Source organism: Oncorhynchus mykiss, unplaced genomic scaffold (genome assembly GCF_013265735.2).
Source record: "Oncorhynchus mykiss isolate Arlee unplaced genomic scaffold, USDA_OmykA_1.1 un_scaffold_259, whole genome shotgun sequence".
NCBI lineage: Eukaryota > Metazoa > Chordata > Actinopteri > Salmoniformes > Salmonidae > Oncorhynchus > Oncorhynchus mykiss.
In genome coordinates, this window is record NW_023493715.1 from 195,113 (window position 1) to 222,500 (window position 27,388).

General features: G+C 44.9%; 2 protein-coding genes across 2 annotated transcripts in view; both read left to right on the plus strand.

The window, feature by feature from the left end:
• Positions 1-4,877: 4,877 nt before the first annotated feature.
• Positions 4,878-13,708, plus strand: LOC118948739 (protein FAM184A-like; the record flags this gene model as incomplete). The annotated part of the gene is made up of 3 exons (XM_036973488.1): positions 4,878-5,522; positions 13,082-13,252; positions 13,352-13,708. Coding segments are annotated over exons 1-3 (684 nt in total), but the record flags the coding sequence as incomplete, so codon positions are not given.
• An 83-nt stretch (positions 13,709-13,791) lies between these two features.
• LOC118948742 (trichohyalin-like) overlaps positions 13,792-27,388 on the plus strand; it is a 25,728-nt gene continuing 12,131 nt past the window's right edge. Inside the window, exons 1-9 of the mRNA XM_036973511.1 lie at positions 13,792-14,041; positions 16,685-16,820; positions 17,288-17,430; positions 17,568-18,059; positions 19,080-19,187; positions 19,447-19,563; positions 19,753-20,063; positions 22,792-22,909; positions 26,361-26,477. Of these exons, the coding sequence (XP_036829406.1) occupies positions 13,862-14,041; positions 16,685-16,820; positions 17,288-17,430; positions 17,568-18,059; positions 19,080-19,187; positions 19,447-19,563; positions 19,753-20,063; positions 22,792-22,909; positions 26,361-26,477 (1,722 nt within the window). The 5' untranslated portion in view covers positions 13,792-13,861. The remainder of the gene's footprint in view (positions 14,042-16,684; positions 16,821-17,287; positions 17,431-17,567; positions 18,060-19,079; positions 19,188-19,446; positions 19,564-19,752; positions 20,064-22,791; positions 22,910-26,360; positions 26,478-27,388) is intronic.

The following is a 27,388-nucleotide window of genomic DNA, read 5'->3' on the forward strand; positions in this document are numbered from 1 at the left end:
TCATTCCCTTTCTTTTTATTTTTTTAATTTTTATTTCACCTTAATTTAACCAGGTAGGCCAGTTGAGAACAGGTTCTCATTTACAACTGCGACCCAGACCAAGATAAAGCAAAGCAGTTTGACACAAACAACAACACAGAGTTACACATGGAGTAAACAAACGTACAGTCAAATAACACAATAGAAGAAAAAAAAAGTCTCTACCCAGCTCCTTGTAAAAAATATTTTTTCCCTCTCCCTCATCATGTGGCTTTCCGACCTTCCACAAGTCCGAGTGGGAATAATATTTTGGGGGTTTTTTTACAACAAAATGGGAATATAAATAATTGCACCACCATCTAACCCTAAATAAACACCACTATCCCCAACAAACCCACCAGGATTGGGACAATAATCGGGAAGGTTGCTGGATCGAATCCCCGAGCTGACAAGGTAAAAATCTGTCGTTTTGCCCCTGAACAAGGCAGTTAATCCACTGTTCCCCTGAACAAGGCAGTTAATCCACTGTTCCCCTGAACAAGGCAGTTAACCCACTGTTCCTAGACCAGTTAACCCACTGTTCCCCTGAACAAGGCAGTTAACCCACTGTTCCCCTGAACAAGGCAGTTAACCCACTGTTCCCCACGGTAGGCCGTTACTGTAAATTAGAATCGGTTCTTAACTGAATGCCTGGTTAAATGTTTTTTGTTTGAATTTGAAGAAATCCCTACTAGGTTAAATGTTTACTCATCCTCTCTCTCTCTTCAAGAACTTCTCTCAAAAACCCTTGTAGTTTTTCTGCACTAAATACAGAATTTAAAAATATATATTTTTGACATGGCTGCAGGAAAAAGCTGTTTCAGTTGTTTGAAAAATTCAAAATTCTTCAATTTATGTTATGGGGATTCATCCCCACTCAAGGCCACCCCCCCAGCCATCCACACCTAGTACTTTGTGCCTCCTCCGATTTTGGGGGTGCATGACGCCCCTGAAAGCACTATAGCGGGTTCTCTAGGCCCTCAGAGAATTGCGAATATAACCCCCTTCACCCCACAATGGACATTTATCCACCTGGGCCTCCATCACCCTGCCCCTCACAATGGACATTTATCTGCCTGGGCCTCCATTGCCCTGCCCCTCACAATGGACATTTATCCGCCTGGGCCTCCATCGCCCTGCCCCTCACAATGGACATTTATCCGCCTGGGCCTCCATCACCCTGCCCCTCACAATGGACATTTATCCTCCTGGGCCTCCATCGCCCTGCCCCTCACAATGGACATTTATCTGCCTGCCCCATCCATCGCCCTTCACCCCACAATGGACATTTATCCACCTGGGCCTCCATCACCCTGCCCCTCACAATGGACATTTATCTGCCTGGGCCTCCATTGCCCTGCCCCTCACAATGGACATTTATCCGCCTGGGCCTCCATCGCCCTGCCCCTCACAATGGACATTTATCCGCCTGGGCCTCCATCACCCTGCCCCTCACAATGGACATTTATCCTCCTGGGCCTCCATCGCCCTGCCCCTCACAATGGACATTTATCTGCCTGCCCCATCCATCGCCCTGCCCCTCACAATGGACATTTATCCACCTGGGCCTCCATCGCCCTGCCCCTCACAATGGACATTTATCCTCCTGGGCCTCCATCGCCCTGCCCCTCACAATGGACATTTATCTGCCTGCCCCATCCATCGCCCTGCCCCTCACAATGGACATTTATCCACCTGGGCCTCCATCGCCCTGCCCCTCACAATGGACATTCGTCTGCCTGCCCCATCCATCACCCTGCCCCTCACAATGGACATTCGTCTGCCTGCCCCATCCATCACCCTGCCCCTCACAATGGACATTTATCCGCCTGGGCCTCCATCGCCCTGCCCCTCACAATGGACATTTATCCTCCTGGGCCTCCATCGCCCTGCACCTCACAATGGACATTTATCCTCCTTGGCCTCCATCGCCCTGCCCCTCACAATGGACATTTATCTGCCTGGGCCTCCATCGCCGTGCCCCTCACAATGGACATTTATCCACCTGGGCCTCCATCGCCCTGCCCCTCACAATGGACATTTATCCGCCTGGGCCTCCATCGCCCTGCCCCTCACAATGGACATTTATCCGCCTGGGCCTCCATCACCCTGCCCCTCACAATTGACATTTATCCACCTGGGCCTCCATCACCCTGCCCCTCACAATGGACATTTATCCACCTGGGCCTCCATCGCCCTGCCCCTCACAATGGACATTTATCTGCCTGCACGACATGAGCTGAGACTGCCATAAATACAATATTTTCTGAAATGTGAAATGTACTTATTTTATCTATTTTGAGTAAGCCTAAATGTGTTATTTATTTTTATAGACTTGCTAAAGTTTATAAAAAACTGTTTTTGTTTTGTCATTATGGGATATTGTGTGAAGATTGATGAGGGGGATTTTTATTTTATTTTTTAAAATCCATTTTAGAATAAAGGCTGTAAAGTTACAAAATGTGGAAGAAAGTCAAAGGGTCTGAATACTTTCAGTGTGTCTCTATCTGCCGTCTGTCTGCCTGTCTGTTGTTTCCCGGGCTGTGAAGGCCGCAGCTGTTGGCGTGCTGGCAGCTGTACGGTAAGGCATGGAGGTCAGAACAGAACACACCCGTGGGAAGGGCACGAGGCTCCACTCTGTCTCTACTCACCAAACCGCTGTATTCCTGTTATTTAGGTCAGCAGCGGGAACTTGAGGATGTATAGAGTGACAGAATAGTAATGGCTATACAGCAGCTTGTATCACTACAGACCCTGGTTCGAATCCAGGCTGTATCACAGAGGTCTAAACTACAGAACCTGGTTCGAATCCAGGCTGTATCACAGAGGTCTAAACTACAGAGCCTGGTTCGAATCCAGGCTGTATCACAGAGGTCTAAACTACAGAGCCTGGTTCGAATCCAGGCTGTATCACAGAGGTCTAAACTACAGACCCTGGTTCGAATCTAGGCTGTATCACAGAGGTCTAAACTACAGAACCTGGTTCGAATCCAGGCTGTATCACAGAGGTCTAAACTACAGAGCCTGGTTCGAATCCAGGCTGTATCACAGAGGTCTAAAGGCACTGCATCTCAGTGCTAGAGGAGTCACTACAGACCCTGGTTCGAATCTAGGCTGTATCACAGAGGTCTAAAGGCACTGCATCTCAGTGCTAGAGGAGTCACTACAGACCCTGGTTCGAATCCAGGCTGTATCACAGAGGTCTAAAGGCACTGCATCTCAGTGCTAGAGGCGTCACTACAGACACCCTGGTTCGAATCCAGGCTGTATCACAGAGGTCTAAAGGCACTGCATCTTAGTGCTAGAGGAGTCACTACAGACCCTGGTTCGAATCCAGGCTGTATCACAGAGGTCTAAAGGCACTGCATCTCAGTGCTAGAGGCACCACTACAGACCTTGGTTCGAATCCAGGCTGTATCACAGAGGTCTAAAGGCACTGCATCTCAGTGCTAGAGGCGTCACTACAGACACCCTGGTTCGAATCCAGGCTGTATCACAGAGGTCTAAGGGCACTGCATCTCAGTGCTAGAGGAGTCACTACAGACACCCTGGTTCGAATCCAGGCTGTATCACAGAGGTCTAAGGGCACTGCATCCCAGTGCTAGAGGCATCACTACAGACACCCTGGTTCGAATCCAGGCTGTATCACAGAGGTCTAAGGGCACTGCATCTCAGTGCTAGAGGAGTCACTACAGACACCCTGGTTCGAATCCAGGCTGTATCACAGAGGTCTAAGGGCACTGCATCCCAGTGCTAGAGGCGTCACTACAGACACCCTGGTTCGAATCCAGGCTGTATCACCACCGGCAGGTGATTGGGAGTCCCATAGGCGCACATTTGGCCTAGTTAAATAAAGGTTAATTTAAAAAAAAATACAGGATAGAATGTGATATAGGATAGAATGTGATACAGGATAGAATGTGATCTAGAATAGAATGTGATATAGGATAGAATGTGATATAGGATAGAATATGATCTAGAATAGAATGTGATATAGGATAGAATGTGATCTAGAATAGAATGTGATATAGGATAGAATATGATCTAGAATAGAATGTGATATAGGATAGAATGTGATCTAGAATAGAATGTGATACAGGATAGAATGTGATATAGGATAGAATGTGATCTAGAATAGAATGTGATATAGGATAGAATGTGATCTAGCATAGAATGTGATATAGGATAGAATATGATCTAGAATAGAATGTGATACAGGATAGAATGTGATACAGGATAGAATGTGATATAGGACAGAATGTGATCTAGAATAGAATGTGATATAGGATAGAATGTGATCTAGAATAGAATGTGATACAGGATAGAATGTGATACAGGATAGAATGTGATGTAGGATAGAATATGATCTAGAATAGAATGTGATACAGGATAGAATGTGATACAGGATAGAATGTGATATAGGATAGAATGTGATATAGGATAGAATATGATATAGGATAGAATGTGATATAGGATAGAATGTGATACAGGATAGAATGTGATATAGGATAGAATGTGATATAGGATAGAATGTGATATAGGATAGAATGTGATACAGGATAGAATCCCTTTTGAATTAAAACGTTGATAGAGGCTATACTGGACCTAGTGAATAGGTCTAGAATAATAAATATGGACTTATTAAACAGACTTATCACTGGAATAGGCAGGGAGTTCACCTGCAAATACTCCTGATGAATCTATGCAATAAGTCAATTGATTAATTGAAAAGCCTTTCATCCTGTGTGCGTGTGCGTGTGCGTGTGTGCGCGTGTGTTTTGTGTGTGTGTGCGTGCGTGTGTTTTGTGTGAGTGTGTGTGTGGATCGACACTACAGCAGAACCGGGGAGGGGCGTAGCAGCACTGCAGCAGTGCGCTCTGCTCGAGAGGGAGAGCGCGAGCTGTCTACGGTAATGTTCCATACGCCCTCTCCGCCCCTGCTGCTCGAGAGACAGGTGGTCGGGACACATGCCTTCATCCTCGAGCGCTCCCCGGTTAAAAGAAGAAAACAAATCGGTTGACAGACAGCGGTGGGACTGCTGGCGTGAGGCAAGCGCGTCCCCGATGGAATTGGAGCCGGTGACCTCCGCGCAGCGAGCACTGGGCAGAGGAGAGAGAGGGGAAAGCAAGTTGGCGAGAGAACCTCACCGATTTACGTTTACGTTTCTCACCATGACTATTGCGCTGGCTGCTTTTCCGCCGCAGCGGAGGGGATTGTTATTCACTTACAGAAGGAAGAAACACACAAACCTCTGAGGCAAACCGGAGAGAGAGCATTACCGGGAATTTCGTTTTGTTCCATTATTCATTTGGATCCTAATAGCTGGTGGAAGTTGTCTCGTGGGGATTATGATGTCTTCGGGTGCCGGTAAAGCCCCGCAGCCCCCCGGGCCAGGCTCCGGTAGCCTAAACGGGACTGCAGCAGACTTACCGAACATAGAGCAGGAGCTATATGACTATCAGATGCATGGCAAGATGTGCAAGAAGATAGCTCAGCTAACCAAGGTATGAGACAGGGGAGATAGAAGATATAGCTCCGCTAACCAAGGTATGAGACAGGGGAGATAGAAGATATAGCTCAGATAACCAAGGTATGAGACAGGGGAGATAGAAGATATAGCTCAGATAACCAAGGTATGAGACAGGGGAGATAGAAGATATAGCTCAGCTAACCAAGGTATGAGACAGGGGAGATAGAAGATATAGCTCAGATAACCAAGGTAAGAGACAGGGGAGATAGAAGATATAGCTCAGCTAACCAAGGTATGAGACAGGGGAGATAGAAGATATAGCTCAGCTAACCAAGGTAAGAGACAGGGGAGATAGAAGATATAGCTCAGATAACCAAGGTAAGAGACAGGGGAGATAGAAGATATAGCTCAGCTAACCAAGGTATGAGACAGGGGAGATAGAAGATATAGCTCAGCTAACCAAGGTATGAGACAGGGGAGATAGAAGATATAGCTCAGCTAACCAAGGTAAGAGACAGGGGAGATAGAAGATATAGCTCAGATAACCAAGGTAAGAGACAGGGGAGATAGAAGATATAGCTCAGCTAACCAAGGTATGAGACAGGGGAGATAGAAGATATAGCTCAGATAACCAAGGTAAGAGAGGGGAGATAGAAGATATAGCTCAGATAACCAAGGTAAGAGACAGGGGAGATAGATAAAAGGTAAGACAAGACAGAGAGATAGCTCAGCTAGGTAAGACTGGATAGAGAGATAGCTCAGCTAGGTAAGACTGGACAGAGAGATAGATAAAGATAGCTCAGCTAGGTAAGACTGGACAGAGAGATAGCTCAGCTAGGTAAGACTGGACAGAGAAATAGATAACTCAGCTAGGTAAGAGTGGACAGAGAGATAGATAAAGAGAGCTCAGCTAGGTAAGACTGGACAGAGAGATAGATAACTCAGCTAGGTAAGACTGGACAGAGAGATAGATAACTCAGCTAGGTAAGACTGGACAGAGAGATAGATAAAGATAACTCAGCTAGATAAGACTGGACAGAGAGATAGATAAAGATAGCCCAGCTAGGTAAGACTGGACAGAGAGATAGATAACTCAGCTAGGTAAGACTGGACAGAGAGATAGATACAGATAACTCAGCTAGATAAGACTGGACAGAGAGATAGATAAAGATAGCCTAGCTAGGTAAGACTGGACAGAGAGATAGATAAAGATAGCTCAGCTAGGTAAGACGGGACAGGGAGATAGATAAAGATAACTCAGCTAGATAAGACTGGACAGAGAGATAGATAAAGATAACTCAGCTAGATAAGACTGGACAGAGAGATAGATAAAGATAGCCCAGCTAGGTAAGACTGGACAGAGAGATAGATAAAGATAGCTCAGCTAGGTAAGACGGGACAGGGAGATAGCTCAGCTAGGTAAGACTGGACAGAGAGATAGATAAAAATAGCTCAGCTAGGTAAGACTGGACAGAGAGATAGCTCAGCTAGGTAAGACTGGATAGAGAGATAGATAAAAATAGCTCAGCTAGGTAAGACTGGACAGAGAGATAGCTCAGCTAGGTAAGACTGGACAGAGAGATAGCTCAGCTAGGTAAGACTGGACAGAGAGATAGATAAAAATAGCTCAGCTAGGTAAGACTGGACAGAGAGATAGATAACTCAGCTAGGTAAGAGTGGACAGAGAGATAGATAAAGAGAGCTCAGCTAGGTAAGACTGGACAGAGAGATAACTCAGCTAGGTAAGACTGGACAGAGAGATAGATAACTCAGCTAGGTAAGACTCGACAGAGAGATAGATAACTCAGCTAGGTAAGACTGGACAGAGAGATAGATAACTCAGCTAGGTAAGACTGGATAGAGAGATAGATAAAGATAACTCAGCTAGATAAGACTGGACAGAGAGATAACTCAGCTAGGTAAGACTGGATAGAGAGATAGCTCAGCTAGGTAAGACTGGACAGAGAGATAGCTCAGCTAGGTAAGACTGGACAGAGAGATAGATAAAGATAACTCAGCTAGATAAGACTGGACAGAGAGATAGCTCAGCTAGGTAAGACTGGACAGAGAGATAGATAAAGATAACTCAGCTAGGTAAGACTGGACAGAGAGATAACTCAGCTAGGTAAGACTGGACAGAGAGATAGATAGATAACTCAGCTGTTAAGACTGGACAGCGAGATAGATAGATAACTCAGCTGGTAAGACTGGACAGAGAGATAGATAGATAGATAACTCAGCTAGGTAAGACTGGACAGAGAGATAGATAACTCAGCTGGTAAGACTGGACAGAGAGATAGATAGATAACTCAGCTGTTAAGACTGGACAGAGAGATAGATAGATAACTCAGCTGGTAAGACTGGACAGAGAGATAGATAGATAGATAACTCAGCTGGTAAGACTCATGACAATGTGGTTATGGCTCCTCCATCTTCCCACGTCCACTCACTCTGTGTGTAGATGACAATCAGTGTGTGTGTGTGTGTGTGAGTGGTGCCTGAAGTTTGACTGGTCAGCGTTTGTGTCTGTGTGTATTAGAATTGATGTTCATCAGCACTGGTAGGCTGGCCCTGCCTGTCTGCCTGTCTGTCTGTCTGCCTGTTTGCTCGCCTGTCTGTCTGTCTGTCCGCCTGTCTGTCCGTCTGTCCGTCTGTCTGTCTGTCTGTCTGTCTGTCTGTCTGTCTGTCTGCCTGTCTGCCTGTCTGTCTGTCTAAAAACATACATTATAAAGTCTTAATGAAGCCTTCCTGAACCCATTATAACACCTCTATAGATCCTTCATTGATCCCTCAGAACCAATGATCTCTTCTAAAAGGCCTGGGAGTCGTGATCCATTCTCCTGATGCAGGAAACAAATCACTGGTGGTCTGTTTCTATTGGCTGATAGTGTTGCTATTAGAAGGTGTTGGTCTGTTTCTATTGGTTGATAGTGTTGCTATTAGAAGGTGTTGGTCTGTTTCTATTGGCTGATAGTGTTACTATTAGAAGGTGTTGGTCTGTTTCTATTGGCTGATAGTGTTACTATTAGAAGGTGTTGGTCTGTTTCTATTGGCTGATAGTGTTGTTATTAGAAGGTGTTGGTATGTTTCTATTGGTTGATAGTGTTGTTATTAGAAGGTGTTGGTCTGTTTCTATTGGCTGATAGTGTTGCTATTAGAAGGTGTTGGTCTGTTTCTATTGGCTGATAGTGTTGCTATTAGAAGGTGTTGGTCTGTTTCTATTGGCTGATAGTGTTACTATTAGAAGGTGTTGGTCTGTTTCTATTGGCTGATAGTGTTACTATTAGAAGGTGTTGGTCTGTTTCTATTGGCTGATAGTGTTGTTATTAGAAGGTGTTGGTCTGTTTCTATTGGCTGATAGTGTTGCTATTAGAAGGTGTTGGTCTGTTTCTATTGGCTGATAGTGTTGCTATTAGAAGGTGTTGGTCTGTTTCTATTGGTTGATAGTGTTGTTATTAGAAGGTGTTGGTCTGTTTCTATTGGCTGATAGTGTTATTATTTGAGACAGGCAGGCAGACAGACAGACAGACAGACAGACAGGCAGGCAGACAGACAGACAGACATGAGGTAGGTCTAAAGATAACTACTAGCATGCTGCACTATGTAGAAAACGGAAGGGAGGAGGGAAGACCCCCCCCCCCCCCCCACACACACACACACAGAGGTTACTCTGGTCCTCCAGTACCCTACACACACCTGATTAAACTACTGGTTAAACTACTGGTTAAACTACTGGTTAAACTACTGGTTAAACTACTGGTTAAACTACTGGTTAAACTACTGATTAAACTACTGATTAAACTACTGGTTAAACTACTGGTTAAACTACTGATTAAACTACTGGTTAAACTACTGGTTAAACTACTGGTTAAACTACTGATTAAACTACTGGTTAAACTACTGGTTAAACTACTCCTCCAGTACCCTACACACACCTGATTAAACTACTGGTTAAACTACTGGTTAAACTACTGGTTAAACTACTGATTAAACTACTGGTTAAACTACTCCTCCAGTACCCTACACACACCTGATTAAACTACTGGTTAAACTACTGATTAAACTACTGGTTAAACTACTGGTTAAACTACTGGTTAAACTACTGATTAAACTACTGATTAAACTACTGATTAAACTACTGGTTAAACTACTGGTTAAACTACTGATTAAACTACTGGTTAAACTACTGGTTAAACTACTGGTTAAACTACTGATTAAACTACTGATTAAACTACTGATTAAATTACTGATTAAACTACTGGTTAAACTACTCCTCCAGTACCCTACACACACCTGATTAAACTACTGGTTAAACTACTGGTTAAACTACTGATTAAACTACTGGTTAAACTACTGATTAAACTACTGATTAAACTACTGATTAAACTACTGGTTAAACTACTGATTAAATTACTGATTAAACTACTGATTAAACTACTGATTAAACTACTGGTTAAACTACTCCTCCAGTACCCTACACACACCTGATTAAACTACTGGTTAAACTACTGATTAAATTACTGATTAAACTACTGATTAAACTACTGGTTAAACTACTCCTCCAGTACCCTACACACACCTGATTAAACTACTGGTTAAACTACTGGTTAAACTACTGATTAAACTACTGGTTAAACTACTGGTTAAACTACTGATTAAACTACTGATTAAACTACTGGTTAAACTACTGATTAAACTACTGATTAAACTACTGATTAAACTACTGATTAAATTACTGATTAAACTACTGATTAAACTACTGATTAAACTACTGGTTAAACTACTCCTCCAGTACCCTACACACACCTGATTAAACTACTGGTTAAACTACTGATTAAATTACTGATTAAACTACTGATTAAACTACTGGTTAAACTACTCCTCCAGTACCCTACACACACCTGATTAAACTACTGATTAAACTACTGATTAAACTACTGATTAAACTACTGGTTAAACTACTGATTAAACTACTGATTAAACTACTGATTAAACTACTGGTTAAACTACTGATTAAACTACTGATTAAACTACTGATTAAACTACTGGTTAAACTACTGGTTAAACTACTGATTAAACTACTGGTTAAACTACTGGTTAAACTACTGATTAAACTACTGATTAAACTACTGGTTAAACTACTGGTTAAACTACTGATTAAACTACTGGTTAAACTACTGGTTAAACTACTGATTAAACTACTGATTAAACTACTGATTAAACTACTGGTTAAACTACTCCTCCAGTACCCTACACACACCTGATTAAACTACTGGTTAAACTACTGATTAAACTACTGATTAAACTACTGATTAAACTACTGATTAAACTACTGATTAAACTACTGATTAAACTACTGGTTAAACTACTGGTTAAACTACTCCTCCAGTACCCTACACACACCTGATTAAAATACTGGTTAAACTACTGATTAAACTACTGATTAAACTACTGATTAAACTACTGGGTAAACTACTGATTAAACTACTGGTTAAACTACTGATTAAACTACTGATTAAACTACTGATTAAACTACTGATTAAACTACTGATTAAACTACTGATTAAACTACTGATTAAACTACTGATTAAACTACTGGTTAAACTACTGATTAAACTACTGATTAAACTACTGGTTAAACTACTGATTAAACTACTGATTAAACTACTGGTTAAACTACTGATTAAACTACTGGTTAAACTACTGGTTAAACTACTGATTAAACTACTGGTTAAACTACTGGTTAAACTACTGATTAAACTACTGATTAAACTACTGATTAAACTACTGGTTAAACTACTCCTCCAGTACCCTACACACACCTGATTAAACTACTGGTTAAACTACTGATTAAACTACTGATTAAACTACTGATTAAACTACTGATTAAACTACTGATTAAACTACTGATTAAACTACTGGTTAAACTACTGGTTAAACTACTGGTTAAACTACTGATTAAACTACTGGTTAAACTACTGGTTAAACTACTGATTAAACTACTGGTTAAACTACTGGTTAAACTACTGATTAAACTACTGATTAAACTACTGGTTAAACTACTGGTTAAACTACTGGTTAAACTACTGGTTAAACTACTGATTAAACTACTGATTAAACTCCTGATTAAACTGCTGGTTAAACTACTGGTTAAACTACTGATTAAACTACTGGTTAAACTACTCCTCCAGTACCCTACACACACCTGATTAAACTACTGGTTAAACTACTGATTAAACTACTGATTAAACTACTGATTAAACTACTGATTAAACTACTGATTAAACTACTGGTTAAACTACTGGTTAAACTACTGGTTAAACTACTGATTAAACTACTGGTTAAACTACTGGTTAAACTACTGATTAAACTACTGATTAAACTACTGGTTAAACTACTGGTTAAACTACTGATTAAACTACTGATTAAACTACTGGTTAAACTACTGGTTAAACTACTGGTTAAACTACTGGTTAAACTACTGATTAAACTACTGATTAAACTCCTGATTAAACTGCTGGTTAAACTACTGGTTAAACTACTGGTTAAACTACTGATTAAACTACTGGTTAAACTACTGGTTAAACTACTGATTAAACTACTGGTTAAACTACTGGTTAAACTACTGGTTAAACTACTGGTTAAACTACTGGTTAAACTACTGATTAAACTACTGGTTAAACTACTGGTTAAACTACTGATTAAACTACTGATTAAACTACTGGTTAAACTACTGGTTAAACTACTGGTTAAACTACTGGTTAAACTACTGGTTAAACTACTGGTTAAACTACTGATTAAACTACTGATTAAGGACAGAGGACAGAGAGCCTGGTAGTTGGACCTAATACTACAGATGGTATTTGGGTCCATGTTAGTGGACGTTAGTTATTGGGTAATAGCGTCTAGGCTGGGTGGTAGGGCTTCACTAAAGCCACGCAGGGAATGTCTGACAGTGCTGTACCAGCCGTGCACCGCAGACAGAGAGGAGTCACCATAAAACCCTCCTCGGTTGTACACACACACACACACACACACACACACACACACACACACACACACACACACACACACACAGAGAGAGAGACACACACACACACACACACAGAGACACACACACAGAGAGAGACACACACACACACACACACACACCTCCCCCCGCTCCAGAGGGTAAGTGAGTCGTCTGGGTCCGTTCTAGTCTATGATGACACTGGGTGGACACTGTAGCTGGGGCGGCAGGGTAGCCTAGTGTTTGGAGTAGTAACCGAAAGGTTGCAAGTTCATATCCCGAGCTGACAAGGTACAAATCTGTCGTTCTGCCCCTGAACAGGCAGTTAACCCACTGTTTTTAGGCCGTCATTGAAAATAAGAATTTGTTCTTAACTGACTTGCCTAGTTAAATAAAGGTTAAAAAATATATATATTAAAAAATATGAACTGTATACATCCTGAATGACTTCCTGTAACGTGTGGTTTAAAACATAACGGCTACTGATTGATCAACTCAATACATATCAATAGATATCAACCTGAATATGAATCTCTTTCCTCTTGTCTCACCTCCGCCCTCCCCTCTTTTAATCAAAACGTCAGGTGATCTATTCTCTGAACACTAAGAACGAAGAGCAGGAGGCGGCCCTTCAGGCCGTCAGCCACGCCCACCAGGAAGAGCTGAGGCAGGTTACCACGGGGACGTGTACCGAGGGGGAGGAGTCGGCAGTGCTTAGGACACGCCTCTCAGAGCTGCAGGAAACTCTAGCTCAGGTACCCCGTCTGTCCGTCCAACTTGTCCGTCTGTTACCCAGTCTGTTCCAGTGTGGATCACCACAGGTTAATTAACTCTGTGTGTCTCTACACCTCCAGGTTCAGGTAGAATTTGAGAGCTACCGTGTCCAGGCAGAGGAGAGGGATCGTGGGGTAGAGGCAGAGCTAAGGAGGGACTATGAGGAAAAGCTCCAGGCTCTGGGGCTGGAGAGACAGGAGACCCAGGCCCAACTCAACACGGCCCACGACGAGAGTCTCCGACTGGGGAGAGAGCTGGAGACGGCTGGGGAGGCTGCGCAGTGCCTGGAGGTTCAATGTGACGAACTACGGAGGAAAGGAGAAGAGGAGCGAGGGAAAGGGAAGGAGGAGGAGACGGAGAGAATGCGACTCCTCTCGGAGGAGGTGAAGACTCTGAGGAAAGGGAAGGAGCGAGCGGAGGAAGAGAGGGAGAGAGCAGGGAGAGAGGAGAGGGAGAAGTGGGAGAGGGAGAGAGCAGAGAGAGAGGAGAGGGAGGAGTGGGAGAGGGAGAGAGCAGTGAGAGAGGAGAGGGAGAAGTGGGAGACGAGGGTGAAGGAGGTGACAGAGGAGAAGGAGGAGTTGAAGAGGAGCATGGAGGAGGCGCGCAGGGAGGAGAGACGGCAGTGGGAGGAGAGAGAGGAGGAGGAGAAGAGAGGGATGAGTACAGTACTGAGAGAGAGAGTGAGGAAGGCGGAGGGAGAGCTGGAGGACAGTCTGAAGCGACTCAACGAGAGCAAGAGACACGCTGCCAAACTACAGGACAGAATACAGGTACTCACCCTAACAGGACAGAATACAGGTACTCACCCTAACAGGACAGAATACAGGTACTCACCCTAACAGGACAGAATACAGGTACTCACCCTAACAGGACAGAAAACAGGTACTCACCCTAACAGGACAGAATACAGGTACTCACCCTAACAGAATACAGGTACTCACCCTAACAGGACAGAATACAGGTACTCACCCTAACAGGACAGAATACAGGTACTCACCCTAACCCTAACAGGACAGAATACAGGTACTCACCCTAACCCTAACAGAATACAGGTACTCACCCTAACAGGACAGAATACAGGTACTCACCCTAACAGGACAGAATACAGGTACTCACCCTAACAGGACAGAATACAGGTACTCACCCTAACAGGACAGAATACAGGTACTCACCCTAACAGGACAGAATACAGGTACTCACCCTAACAGGACAGAATACAGGTACTCACCCTAACAGGACAGAATACAGGTACTCACCCTAAAAGGACAGAATACAGGTACTCACCCTAAAAGGACAGAATACAGGTACTCACCCTAACAGGACAGAATACAGGTACTCACCCTAACAGGACAGAATACAGGTACTCACCCTAACAGGACAGAATACAGGTACTCACCCTAAAAGGACAGAATACAGGTACTCACCCTAACAGGACAGAATACAGGTACTCACCCTAACAGGACAGAATACAGGTACTCACCCTAACAGGACATAATAAAGGTACTCACCCTAACCCTAACAGAATACAGGTACTCACCCTAACAGGACAGAATACAGGTACTCACCCTAACAGGACAGAATACAGGTACTCACCCTAACAGGACAGAATACAGGTACTCACCCTAACAGGACAGAATACAGGTACTCACCCTAACAGGACAGAATACAGGTACTCACCCTAACAGGACAGAATACAGGTACTCACCCTAACAGGACAGAATACAGGTACTCACCCTAACCCTAACAGGACAGAATACAGGTACTCACCCTAACAGGACAGAATACAGGTACTCACCCTAACAGGACAGAATACAGGTACTCACCCTAACCCTAACAGGACAGAATACAGGTACTCACCCTAACAGGACAGAATACAGGTACTCACCCTAACAGGACAGAATACAGGTACTCACCCTAACCCTAACAGAATACAGGTACTCACCCTAACAGGACAGAATACAGGTACTCACCCTAACCCTAACAGAATACAGGTACTCACCCTAACCCTAACAGAATACATGTACTCACCCTAACAGGACAGAATACAGGTACTCACCCTAACCCTAACAGAATACAGGTACTCACCCTAACCCTAACAGAATACAGGTACTCACCCTAACAGGACAGAATACAGGTACTCACACTGTGGTTTTACTATCATTTTGGGGAACAAAAACATTTATTCCCTTTCAAAATCATATTTTCCCTCACCCGTAATCCTAAACCTAACCCCGAACCCTGACCCTAAACCTAACCCTAACCCCTAACCCTAGCCCTAAACCTAACCCTAACCCCTAACCCTAGCCCTAAACCTAACCCTAACCCCTAACCCTAGCCCTAAACCTAACCCTAACCCTAACCCTAACCCCGAACCCTGACCCTAAACCTAACCCTAACCCTAGCCCTAAACCTAACCCCTAGCCCTAAACCTAACCCTAACCCCTAACCCTAGCCCTAAACCTAACCCTAACCCCTAACCCTAGCCCTAAACCTAACCCCTAACCCTAGCCCTAAACCTAACCCTAACCCCTAACCCTAGCCCTAAACCTAACCCCTAACCCTAGCCCTAAACCTAACCCCAAACCCTAAAACGAAACATAAACCTAACCCCTAACCCTAACTCTAAACCTAACCCCTAACCCTAGCCCTAAACCTAACCCCGAACCCTGACCCTAAACCTAACCCAAAAGCCTAAAATAGGATTTTTCCATGTTGGGACCTGCGACATGTCCCCCTTGTTTTGACCTGCGACATGTTCCCCTTGTTTTGACCTGCGACATGTCCCCCTTGTTTTGACCTGCGACATGTCCCCCTTGTTTTGACCTGCGACATGTCCCCCTTGTTTTGCTATCCTTTTGAAGACTCCTGGTTCCCACGGTGATAGTCAAGCCACCCCCCCCCCCCACACACACACACACCCTGAATGAATAGAGAGTGATTCCTAGTCTTTATATAGCCAGTTTCCTTTGTATCCATCCTTCTAGCCCTGCTACTTCCTGTTTCCCTGTGTGAACCTCACCTTCTACTTCCTGTTTCCCTGTGTGAACCTCACCCTCTACTTCCTGTTTCCCTGTGTGAACCTCACCCTCTACTTCCTGTTTCCCTGTGTGAACCTCACCTTCTACCTCCTGTTTCCCTGTGTGAACCTCACCCTCTACTTCCTGTTTCCCTGTGTGAACCTCACCCTCTACTTCCTATTTCCCTGTGTTAACCTCACCCTCTACTTCCTGTTTCCCTGTGTGAACCTCACCCTCTACTTCCTGTTTCCCTGTGTTAACCTCACCCTCTACTTCCTGTTTCCCTGTGTGAAGCTCACCCTCTACTTCCGGTTTCCCTGTGTGAAGCTCACCCTCTACTTCCTGTTTCCCTGTGTGAACCTCACCCTCTACTTCCTACCATCTCTCTTTCTCTAGGACCTGGAGGAGGAGTTGGAGTCGGGGAGGAGGCGTGTCTCGGGGGCAGAGGGTGGGGCTAAGAGGGCATGGGAGGAGTTAGTCGTGGCCAAAGAGAGACTACTGCTGCAGGAGGAGGAGCTGCAGAGCAAATCAGGTAATCAATCAACCAATCAAGCAATTAATCAATTAATACATTAATGCAAAAATACATTAATAAAACTATCTAAGAATCAATCAATCAATTAATACGTAAATACATTATAAACAATCTATGAACCAATCAACCAATCAATCAATTAATCAACTAATACATAAATAATTCATAAAACAATCTATGAATCAATCAACCAATTAATCAATTATTCAATCAATCAAACAATTAATACACCAATCAATCAACCAATCACTCAATCCATTAATCAATAAATCAATCAACCAATCACTCAATCCATTAATCATTAAATCAATCAACCAATCACTCAATCCATTAATCAATAAATCAATCAACCATTCAATAATTTAATCAATCATTCAAGAAAGGAGTTTAAAATGTAATGTAATGTGTATGTCCTTCTGTGAACGTATTTGTGCATTCCGTGTGTGTGTGTGTGTGTGTGTCAGAGGAGCTGCTGAGTCGTGGTGTGTGTGAGGGGTGTGTGTGTGTGAACGTGGAGGAGTTGAAAGGTCAGGTGAACAAACTGCAGAGCAGGAACAGAGAGCTGGAGATTCAGAGCAGTGGGAGAAACAACGACTACGCCAGACAGGTAGAGACACACACACACACACACACACACACACACACACACACACCAACTTTGAATGAATTCCTGTAACGTGACAACATTCTGACCGTGTGTCTGTGTGTGTGTGTATATGTATGTGTGTGTGTGTGTGTGTCCAGCATGCGGAGGCCCTGGCTAGTCTGCGTTCTGAGATGGTGAGGGCTCAGTCAGAGGAGCTCCGGAGAGAACGGAAACACGCAGAAGTGGAAAAGGAACAAATGCAGAAAGAGAGAGAAGAAGAGAGAGACAGGCTGCAGAAAGAGAGAGAAGAAGAGAGAGACAGACTGCAGAAAGAGAGAGAAGAAGAGAGAGAACGCCTGCAGAAAGAGATAGAAGAGGTGAAAGGAAGAGTGATGGAAGGAAACACGGAGCGAGTGGAGGAGCAGAGAGAGAGTCTGAACCAGGAGAAGAAGAGATTGAAGGAGCAGGCGGACGAGGAAAGGAGGAGATTGAAGGAGCAGGCGGACGAGGAAAGGAGGAGATTGAAGGAGCAGGCGGACGAGGAAAGGAGGAGATTGAAGGAGCAGGTGAAGAAGGCGATAGAAGAGGTGATGAGGAAACATGCAGCTGAGCTCCACAACGCCCAGGAAGCACTGAGGACAAACCAAGAGGTAACACACACTGGAGACAGCTGGTCTGACTGGGGTCCAGACAGAACCAGACATTACAGACAGCTAGTCTGACTGGGGTCCAGACAGAACCAGACTTTACAGACAGCTAGTCTGACTGGGTCCCAGACAGAACCAGACATTACAGACAGCTGGTCTGACTGGGTCCCAGACAGAACCAGACATTACAGACAGCTGGTCTGACTGGGGTCCAGACAGAACCAGACATTACAGACAGCTGGTCTGACTGGGGTCCAGACAGAACCAGACATTACAGACAGCTGGTCTGACTGGGTCCCAGACAGAACCAGACATTACAGACAGCTGGTCTGACTGGGTCCCAGACAGAACCAGACATTACAGACAGCTGGTCTGACTGGGTCCCAGACAGAACCAGACATTACAGACAGCTGGTCTGACTGGGTCCCAGACAGAACCAGACATTACAGACAGCTGGTCTGACTGGGGTCCAGACAGAACCAGACATTACAGACAGCTGGTCTGACTGGGTCCAGACAGAACCAGACATTACAGACAGCTGGTCTGACTGGGTCCCAGACAGAACCAGACATTACAGACAGCTGGTCTGACTGGGTCCAGACAGAACCAGACATTACAGACAGCTGGTCTGACTGGGTCCCAGACAGAACCAGACATTACAGACAGCTGGTCTGACTGGGTCCCAGACAGAACCAGACATTACAGACAGCTGGTCTGACTGGGTCCCAGACAGAACCAGACATTACAGACAGCTGGTCTGACTGGGTCCCAGACAGAACCAGACATTACAGACAGCTGGTCTGACTGGGTCCCAGACAGAACCAGACATTACAGACAGCTGGTCTGACTGGGTCCCAGACAGAACCAGACATTACAGACAGCTGGTCTGACTGGGTCCCAGACAGAACCAGAAAGACATTAACACAAACTGTTGCAGAAGGGCCTCAAAAACAACCACTGCATATGTGTGTGTGTGTGTGTGTGTGTGTGTGTGTGTGTGTGTGTGTGTGTGTGTGTCAGCAGGTGTGTGTACGTGTGCAGGAGGACAGGAGGAGTGGTGAAGAGGTGTGTCGAAGGCTGGAGACTGAGAGGGAGGAGCTTAGAGACCAGCTGCAGCAGGCAACCAATCAGGTGAGAGAGGCTTTGCCTTGACTTCCATCAAGGACTCAGACTCTCCATTAAATACACAAACAACATACTGTACTGACAACATTCTGACCGTGTGTGTGTGTGTCTGTGTGTGTGTGTGTGTGTGTGTGTGTGTGTGTGTGTGTGTGTGTGTGTGTGTGTGTGTGTGTGTGTGTGTGTGTGTGTGTGTGTGTGTGTGTGTGTGTGTGTGTGTCTGTGTGTGTGTGTCTCTGTGTGTGTGTGTCTGTGTGTGTGTGTGTAGATCTGGCGTTTGGAAGGAGTCATTCAGCAGCAAAGTCAGGGGGGTGTGGCCTCTGAAACTCCTCCCACCTGCGGAATCCACTGTTCCCACCTCCGAGAGGATCTACAGCACATACAGGTACACACACACACACACACACACACACACAGAGACACACAAACACAGAGACACACACACACACACACACACACATACTTAATTGGTGTCTAAATCACAGATTAGTGTTGATTGTTTTTTCAATCTCTGTGTGTGATGGATGGTGTGTGTGTGTGTGTGTTTGTGTGTGTGTGTGTGTGTGTGTGTCAGGAAGAGATGGAGCGACAGAGAGAGAGTTACCAGAAGGAGATGACAGGTCTGAGAACAGACAAACAGAGACTGGAGGAGAAGGTTCTAGAGCTCAACCAACAGACCCAAGAGAACACTGACAGAAACGTTCTAGAACACAACCAAGAGAACACTGACAGAAACGTTCTAGAACACAACCAAGAGAACACTGACAGAAACGTTCTAGAACACAACCAAGAGAACACTGACAGAAACGTTCTAGAACACAACCAAGAGAACACTGACAGAAACGTTCTAGAACACAACCAAGAGAACACTGACGAGAGAATCCGGTAGGTTGGAAAACTTTAAATAACGACAAAACCACTATTCACCTTATGATGCCTCGCCCACATGACCCAGTTCCTGATCCAACGCTAGATCTCCAACGCTAGATTTTCAACCTAGATCTTCAACCTAGATCCAACATCATTGTTTTTCCTACTTTCAGACCATTCACAGACAAGCAAAAAGTCAATTAAATATCAATGAAATTTGATAAAACTATGGAATAACGTGCACAGAATTGGAAAGATATGTTAATTCTATGTTGAGGAAAATTATGGTAAGAATTATAAAGTTCCCTTTCCGTCTCTCAGTATAATATTTTTATTTATTTAACCAGGTAGGCAAGTTGAGAACAAGTTCTCATTTACAATTGCGACCTGGCCAAGATAAAGCAAAGCAGTTCGACACATACAACAACACAGAGTTACACATGGAGTAAAACAAACATACAGTCAATAATACAGTATAAACAAGTCTATGTACGATGTGAGCAAATGAGGTGAGATAATGGAGGTAAAGGCAAAAAAAGGCCATGGTGGCAAAGTAAATACAATATAGCAAGTAAAACACTGGAATGGTAGATTTGCAGTGGAAGAATGTGCAAAGTAGAAATAAAAATAATGGGGTGCAAAGGAGCTAAATAAATAAATAAATTAAATACAGTTGGGAAAGAGGTAGTTGTTTGGGCTAAATTATAGGTGGGCTATGTACAGGTGCAGTAATCTGTGAGCTGCTCTGACAGTTGGTGCTTAAAGCTAGTGAGGGAGATAAGTGTTTCCAGTTTCAGAGATTTTTTGTAGTTCGTTCCATTTATTATATGGGGAGTCAACGCGTTTTTGAGTTTTCTTCGGGTGAATATGATTGGTCGTTGACTGCCCATGGTATGCTATACCCACGTTTCCTCCTACAGGGAACAGTAGTTATATCCATAACTGTACGGATGTATTTCACGTAGTATTAGCGCTTGGAGACCTACGTTCATTAGCATTAGCATTCTCATAGAGAATGACTGGCGGTGTTAGCTAGTTAGCATATTAGACTGTATCTAATGGTCGTTATCTATAGTCTGTATCCCTTATCAATCAAAGATCAATGCTTGAAATAGCAATGTTGTTTGACACAGATTATCAGTGACAAGAGACAGAAACGGTGCCGAAGTGTTTTATGACGATAACATCAGGATATTTGCAGTCTGTTGTGCCACGAAGCTAACGAGCTAACACCGCCAGTCATTCTCTATGAGAATGCTAATGCTAACAAATGTCTGTTTCTGAGTGCTTATGCTACGTGAAAACAAACGTTTAAATTTTTTTCTATAATTTTCCTCAATATAAAATTAACATATCTTGTAAATTCTGTACACGCTTTCCAATAGTTTTGACAAATTTAAATCACATTTAAGAATGTTTTGCTTCTTTGTGGATGGACCGGAAGAAGGAAAACAATCTCAACAAATTGGATGCGCCCTTGTTTTTATTAAATGTATTTTAATCTATTTAACTAGACAAGTCAGTTAAGAACAAATTCTTATTTTCAATGACGGCCTAGGAACAGTGGGTTAACTGGCCTAGGAACAGTGGGTTAACTGGCCTAGGAACAGTGGGTTAACTGGCCTAGGAACAGTGGGTTAACTGGCCTAGGAACAGTGGGTGCCTTGTTCAGGGGCAGAACGACAGATTTGTACCTTGTCAGCTCAGGGGATTCGATCTGGCAACCTTTCGATTACTGACCATAACGCTCTAACCACTAGGCTACCTGCCTCCTCTACACTCTCACCACTAGGCTACCTGCCTCCTCTACACTCTAACCACTAGGCTACCTGCCTCCTCGAACCACTAAGTTACCTGCCTCCTCTACACTCTAACCACTAGGCTACCTGCCTCCTTTACACTCTAACCACTAGACTACCTACCTCCTCTACACTCTAACCACTAGACTACCTACCTCCTCTACACTCTAACCACTAGACTACCTGCCTCCTCTACACTCTAACCACTAGACTACCTACCTCCTCTACACTCTAATCACTAGACTACCTGCCTCCTCTACACTCTAACCACTAGGCTACCTGCCTCCTCTACACTCTAACCACAAGGCTACCTGCCTCCTCTACACTCTAACCACTAGGCTACCTGCCTCCTCTACACTCTAACCACTAGACTACCTGCCTCCTCTACACTCTAACCACTAGGCTACCTGCCTCCTCTACACTCTAACCACTAGGCTACCTGCCTACTCTACACTCTAACCACTAGGCTACCTGCCTCCTCTACACTCTAACCACTAGACTACCTGCCTCCTCTACACTCTAACCACTAGACTACCTGCCTCCTCTACACTCTAACCACTAGACTACCTGCCTCCTCTACACTCTAACCACTAGGCTACCTGCCTCCGCTACACTCTAACCACTAGACTACCTACCTCCTCTACACTCTAACCACTAGTCTACCTGCCTCCTCTACACTCTAACCACTAGGCTACCTGCCTCCTCTACACTCTAACCACTAGGCTACCTGCCTCCTCTACACTCTAACCACTAGTCTACCTGCCTCCTCTACACTCTAACCACTAGACTACCTACCTCCTCTACACTCTAACCACTAGACTACCTGCCTCCTCTACACTCTAACCACTAGACTACCTGCCGACCCACTATTGTTGCCAGGGTGTCATAATTATATTCTGCAGTGTGGTCACACATTTTTACATATTGTGTGTGTGTGTCTCCAGGTCAGAGTGTGAGGAGCGCCTGAGGGCGGAGCTTAAGGCGGAGCTTGATGCGGCTGTTGCCACGAGCAACCAGAGAGAGCAGGAGCTGCAGACTCAACTAGCCGATCTCCAATCACAGGTAATCTACTCAACTAGTCAATCACCAATCACAGGTAATCAACTCAACTAGACAATCACCAATTACAGGTAATTTACGCAACTAGCCAATCACCAATCACAGGTAATCTACTCAACCAGCCAATCACCAATCACAGGTAATTTACTCAACTAGCCAATCACCAATCACAGGTAATCTACTCAACTAGCCAATCACAGATTATCTACTCAACTAGCCAATCACCAATCACAGGTAATCTACTGAGATGTCTGGGGGGGTCTGATCTAACCTCACTATTGATCTGAGATGTCTGGGGGGATCTGATCAAACCTCACTATTGATCTGAGATGTCTGGGGGGATCTGATCAAACCTCACTATTGATCTGAGATGTCTGGGGGGGGGGGGGGTCTGTTCAAACCTCACTATTGATCTGAGATGTCTGGGGGGGATCTGATCTAACCTCACTATTGATCTGAGATGTCTGGGGGGATCTGATCTAACCTCACTATTGATCTGAGATGTCTGGGGGGGGATCTGATCTAACCTCACTATTGATCTGAGATGTCTGGGGGGGGGATCTGATCTAACCTCACTATTGATCTGAGATGTCTGGGGGGGGGGATCTGATCTAACCTCACTATTGATCTGAGATGTCTAGGGGGGGGGGATCTGATCTAACCTCACTATTGATCTGAGATGTCTGGGGGGGTCTGATCTAACCTCACTACTGATCTGAGATGTCTGGGGGATCTGATCTAACCTCACTACTGATCTGAGATGTCTGGGGGATCTGATCTAAACTCACTATTGATCTGAGATGTCTAGGGGGGGGGGGGGTCTGATCTAACCTCACTACTGATCTGAGATGTCTGGGGGGGGATCTGATCTAACCTCACTATTGATCTGAGATGTCTGGGGGAGGGGAGGTTCTGATCTAACCTCACTATTGATCTGAGATGTCTGGGGGGATCTGATCAAACCTCACTATTGATCTGAGATGTCTGGGGGGGTCTGATCTAACCTCACTATTGATCTGAGATGTCTAGGGGGGGGGGATCTGATCTAACCTCACTATTGATCTGAGATGTCTAGGGGGGTCTGATCTAACCTCACTATTGATCTGAGATGTCTAGGGGGGGGGGATCTGTTCTAACCTCACTACTGATCTGAGATGTCTGGGGGGGTCTGATCTAACCTCACTATTGATCTGAGATGTCTAGGGGGGGGGGATCTGATCTAACCTCACTATTGATCTGAGATGTCTGGGGGGGGGGATCTGATCTAACCTCACTATTGATCTGAGATGTCTGGGGGGGTCTGTTCTAACCTCACTACTGATCTGAGATGTCTAGGGGGGGGGGATCTGATCTAACCTCACTATTGATCTGAGATGTCTAGGGGGGGGGGATCTGATCTAACCTCACTACTGATCTGAGATGTCTGGGGGGGGATCTGATCTAACCTCACTATTGATCTGAGATGTCTGGGGGGATCTGATCTAACCTCAATATTGATCTGAGATGTCTGGGGGGGATCTGATCTAACCTCACTATTGATCTGAGATGTCTGGGGGGGGTCTGATCTAACCTCACTATTGATCTGAGATGTCTGGGGGGGGGATCTGATCAAACCTCACTATTGATCTGAGATGTCTGGGGGGGGGGGGATCTGTTCAAACCTCACTATTGATCTGAGATGTCTGGGGGGGGGGGGGGGGGTCTGATCTAACCTCACTATTGATCTGAGATGTCTGGGGGGGTCTGATCTAACCTCACTATTGATCTGAGATGTCTGGGGGGGGGATCTGATCAAACCTCACTATTGATCTGAGATGTCTGGGGGGGGGGGATCTGTTCAAACCTCACTATTGATCTGAGATGTCTGGGGGGGGGGGGGGGGGTCTGATCTAACCTCACTACTGATCTGAGATGTCTGGGGGGGTCTGTTCTAACCTCACTACTGATCTGAGATGTCTGGAGGGGGGGTCTGATCTAACCTCACTATTGATCTGAGATGTCTGGGGGGGGGGATCTGATCTAACCTCACTATTGATCTGAGATGTCTGGGGGGGTCTGTTCTAACCTCACTACTGATCTGAGATGTCTGGGGGGGGATCTGATCTAACCTCACTATTGATCTGAGATGTCTGGGGGGATCTGATCTAACCTCACTATTGATCTGAGATGTCTGGGGGGGTCTGTTCTAACCTCACTATTGATCTGAGATGTCTGGGGGGGGGGGATCTGATCTAACCTCACTATTGATCTGAGATGTCTAGGGGGGGGGGATCTGATCTAACCTCACTATTGATCTGAGATGTCTGGGGGATCTGATCTAACCTCACTACTGATCTGAGATGTCTGGGGGATCTGATCTAAACTCACTATTGATCTGAGATGTCTAGGGGGGGGGGATCTGATCTAACCTCACTATTGATCTGAGATGTCTGGGGGGGGGATCTGATCTAACCTCACTATTGATCTGAGATGTCTGGGGGGGGGATCTGATCTAACCTCACTATTGATCTGAGATGTCTGGAGGGGTCTGTTCTAACCTCACTATTGATCTGAGATGTCTGGGGGAGGGGAGGTTCTGATCTAACCTCACTATTGATCTGAGATGTCTGGGGGGGGATCTGATCTAACCTCACTATTGATCTGAGATGTCTGGGGGGGGGGGGGGGGGGTCTGATCTAACCTCACTATTGATCTGAGATGTCTGGGGGATCTGATCTAAACTCACTATTGATCTGAGATGTCTGGGGGGGGATCTGATCTAACCTCACTATTGATCTGAGATGTCTGGGGGGGGTCTGATCTAACCTCACTATTGATCTGAGATGTCTGGGGGGGGATCTGATCTAACCTCACTATTGATCTGAGATGTCTGGGGGGGGTCTGATCTAACCTCACTATTGATCTGAGATGTCTGGGGGATCTGATCTAAACTCACTATTGATCTGAGATGTCTGGGGGGGGTCTGATCTAACCTCACTATTGATCTGAGATGTCTGGGGGGGGATCTGATCTAAACTCACTATTGATCTGAGATGTCTAGGGGGGGGGGATCTGATCTAACCTCACTATTGATCTGAGATGTCTGGGGGGGGGTCTGATCTAACCTCACTATTGATCTGAGATGTCTGGAGGGGTCTGTTCTAACCTCACTACTGATCTGAGATGTCTGGGGGATCTGATCTAACCTCACTACTGATCTGAGATGTCTGGGGGATCTGATCTAAACTCACTATTGATCTGAGATGTCTGGGGGGGGGGGGGGGGGTCTGATCTAACCTCACTATTGATCTGAGATGTCTGGGGGGGTCTGATCAAACCTCACTATTGATCTGAGATGTCTAGGGGGGGGGCAGTTAGGAGGTGGGAAATATATTTTTTTTTTTAAATTCAAACCCTTAAACTAACAAGACAGTTGAATCATGCCCTGTTTGAGTGAGCTAACTTCCTGTTGTAGGTGGAGAGGAAGGCGGGGCCAGCAGAGGGTCACCATGACGACAGCGAGATTGACAGGCTGCGGAGGGAAGTGCAGGAGACCAGAGACATGAACCAGAGACTGAGAGAGCAGCTGCAGGTACACACTCACACAGACACACAGTCACACACACACACACACACACACACACTCACAGACACTCACTCACTCACACACATAGTCACTCTCACACACACACACACACTCACTCACTCACTCACTCACTCACTCACTCACTCACTCACTCACACACTCACACACTCACACACACACACACACACACACACACACACACACACACACACACACACACACACACACACACACACACACACACCCACACTCACAGACACTCACTCACTCACACACACACTCACTCACACACACACACACACACACACACACACACACACACACACTCACAGACACTCACAGACACTCACAGACACTCACTCACTCACACACATAGTCACTCTCACACACACACACTCACACTCACAGACACTCACTCACTCACACACATAGTCACTCTCACACACACACACACACACTCACACACACTCACTCACTCACTCACTCACTCACTCACTCACTATGTATACAGTGGGGGAAAAAAGTATTTAGTCAGTCACCAATTGTGCAAGTTCTCCCACTTAAAAAGATGAGAGAGGCCTGTAATTTTCATCATAGGTACACTTCAACTATGACAGACAAAATGAGAAAAAAAATCCAGAAAATCACATTGTAGGATTTTTAATGAATTTATTTGCAAATTATGGTGGAAAATAAGTATTTGGTCAAAAACTAAAGTTTATCTCAATACTTTGTTATATGACCCTTTGTTGGCAATGACAGAGGTCAAACGTTTTCTGTAAGTCTTCACAAGGTTTTCACACACTGTTGCTGGTATTTTAGCCCATTCCTCCATGCAGATCTCCTCTCGAGCAGTGATGATTTGGGGCTGTTGCTATGTACCTATGATGAAAATTACAGGCCTCTCTCATCTTTTT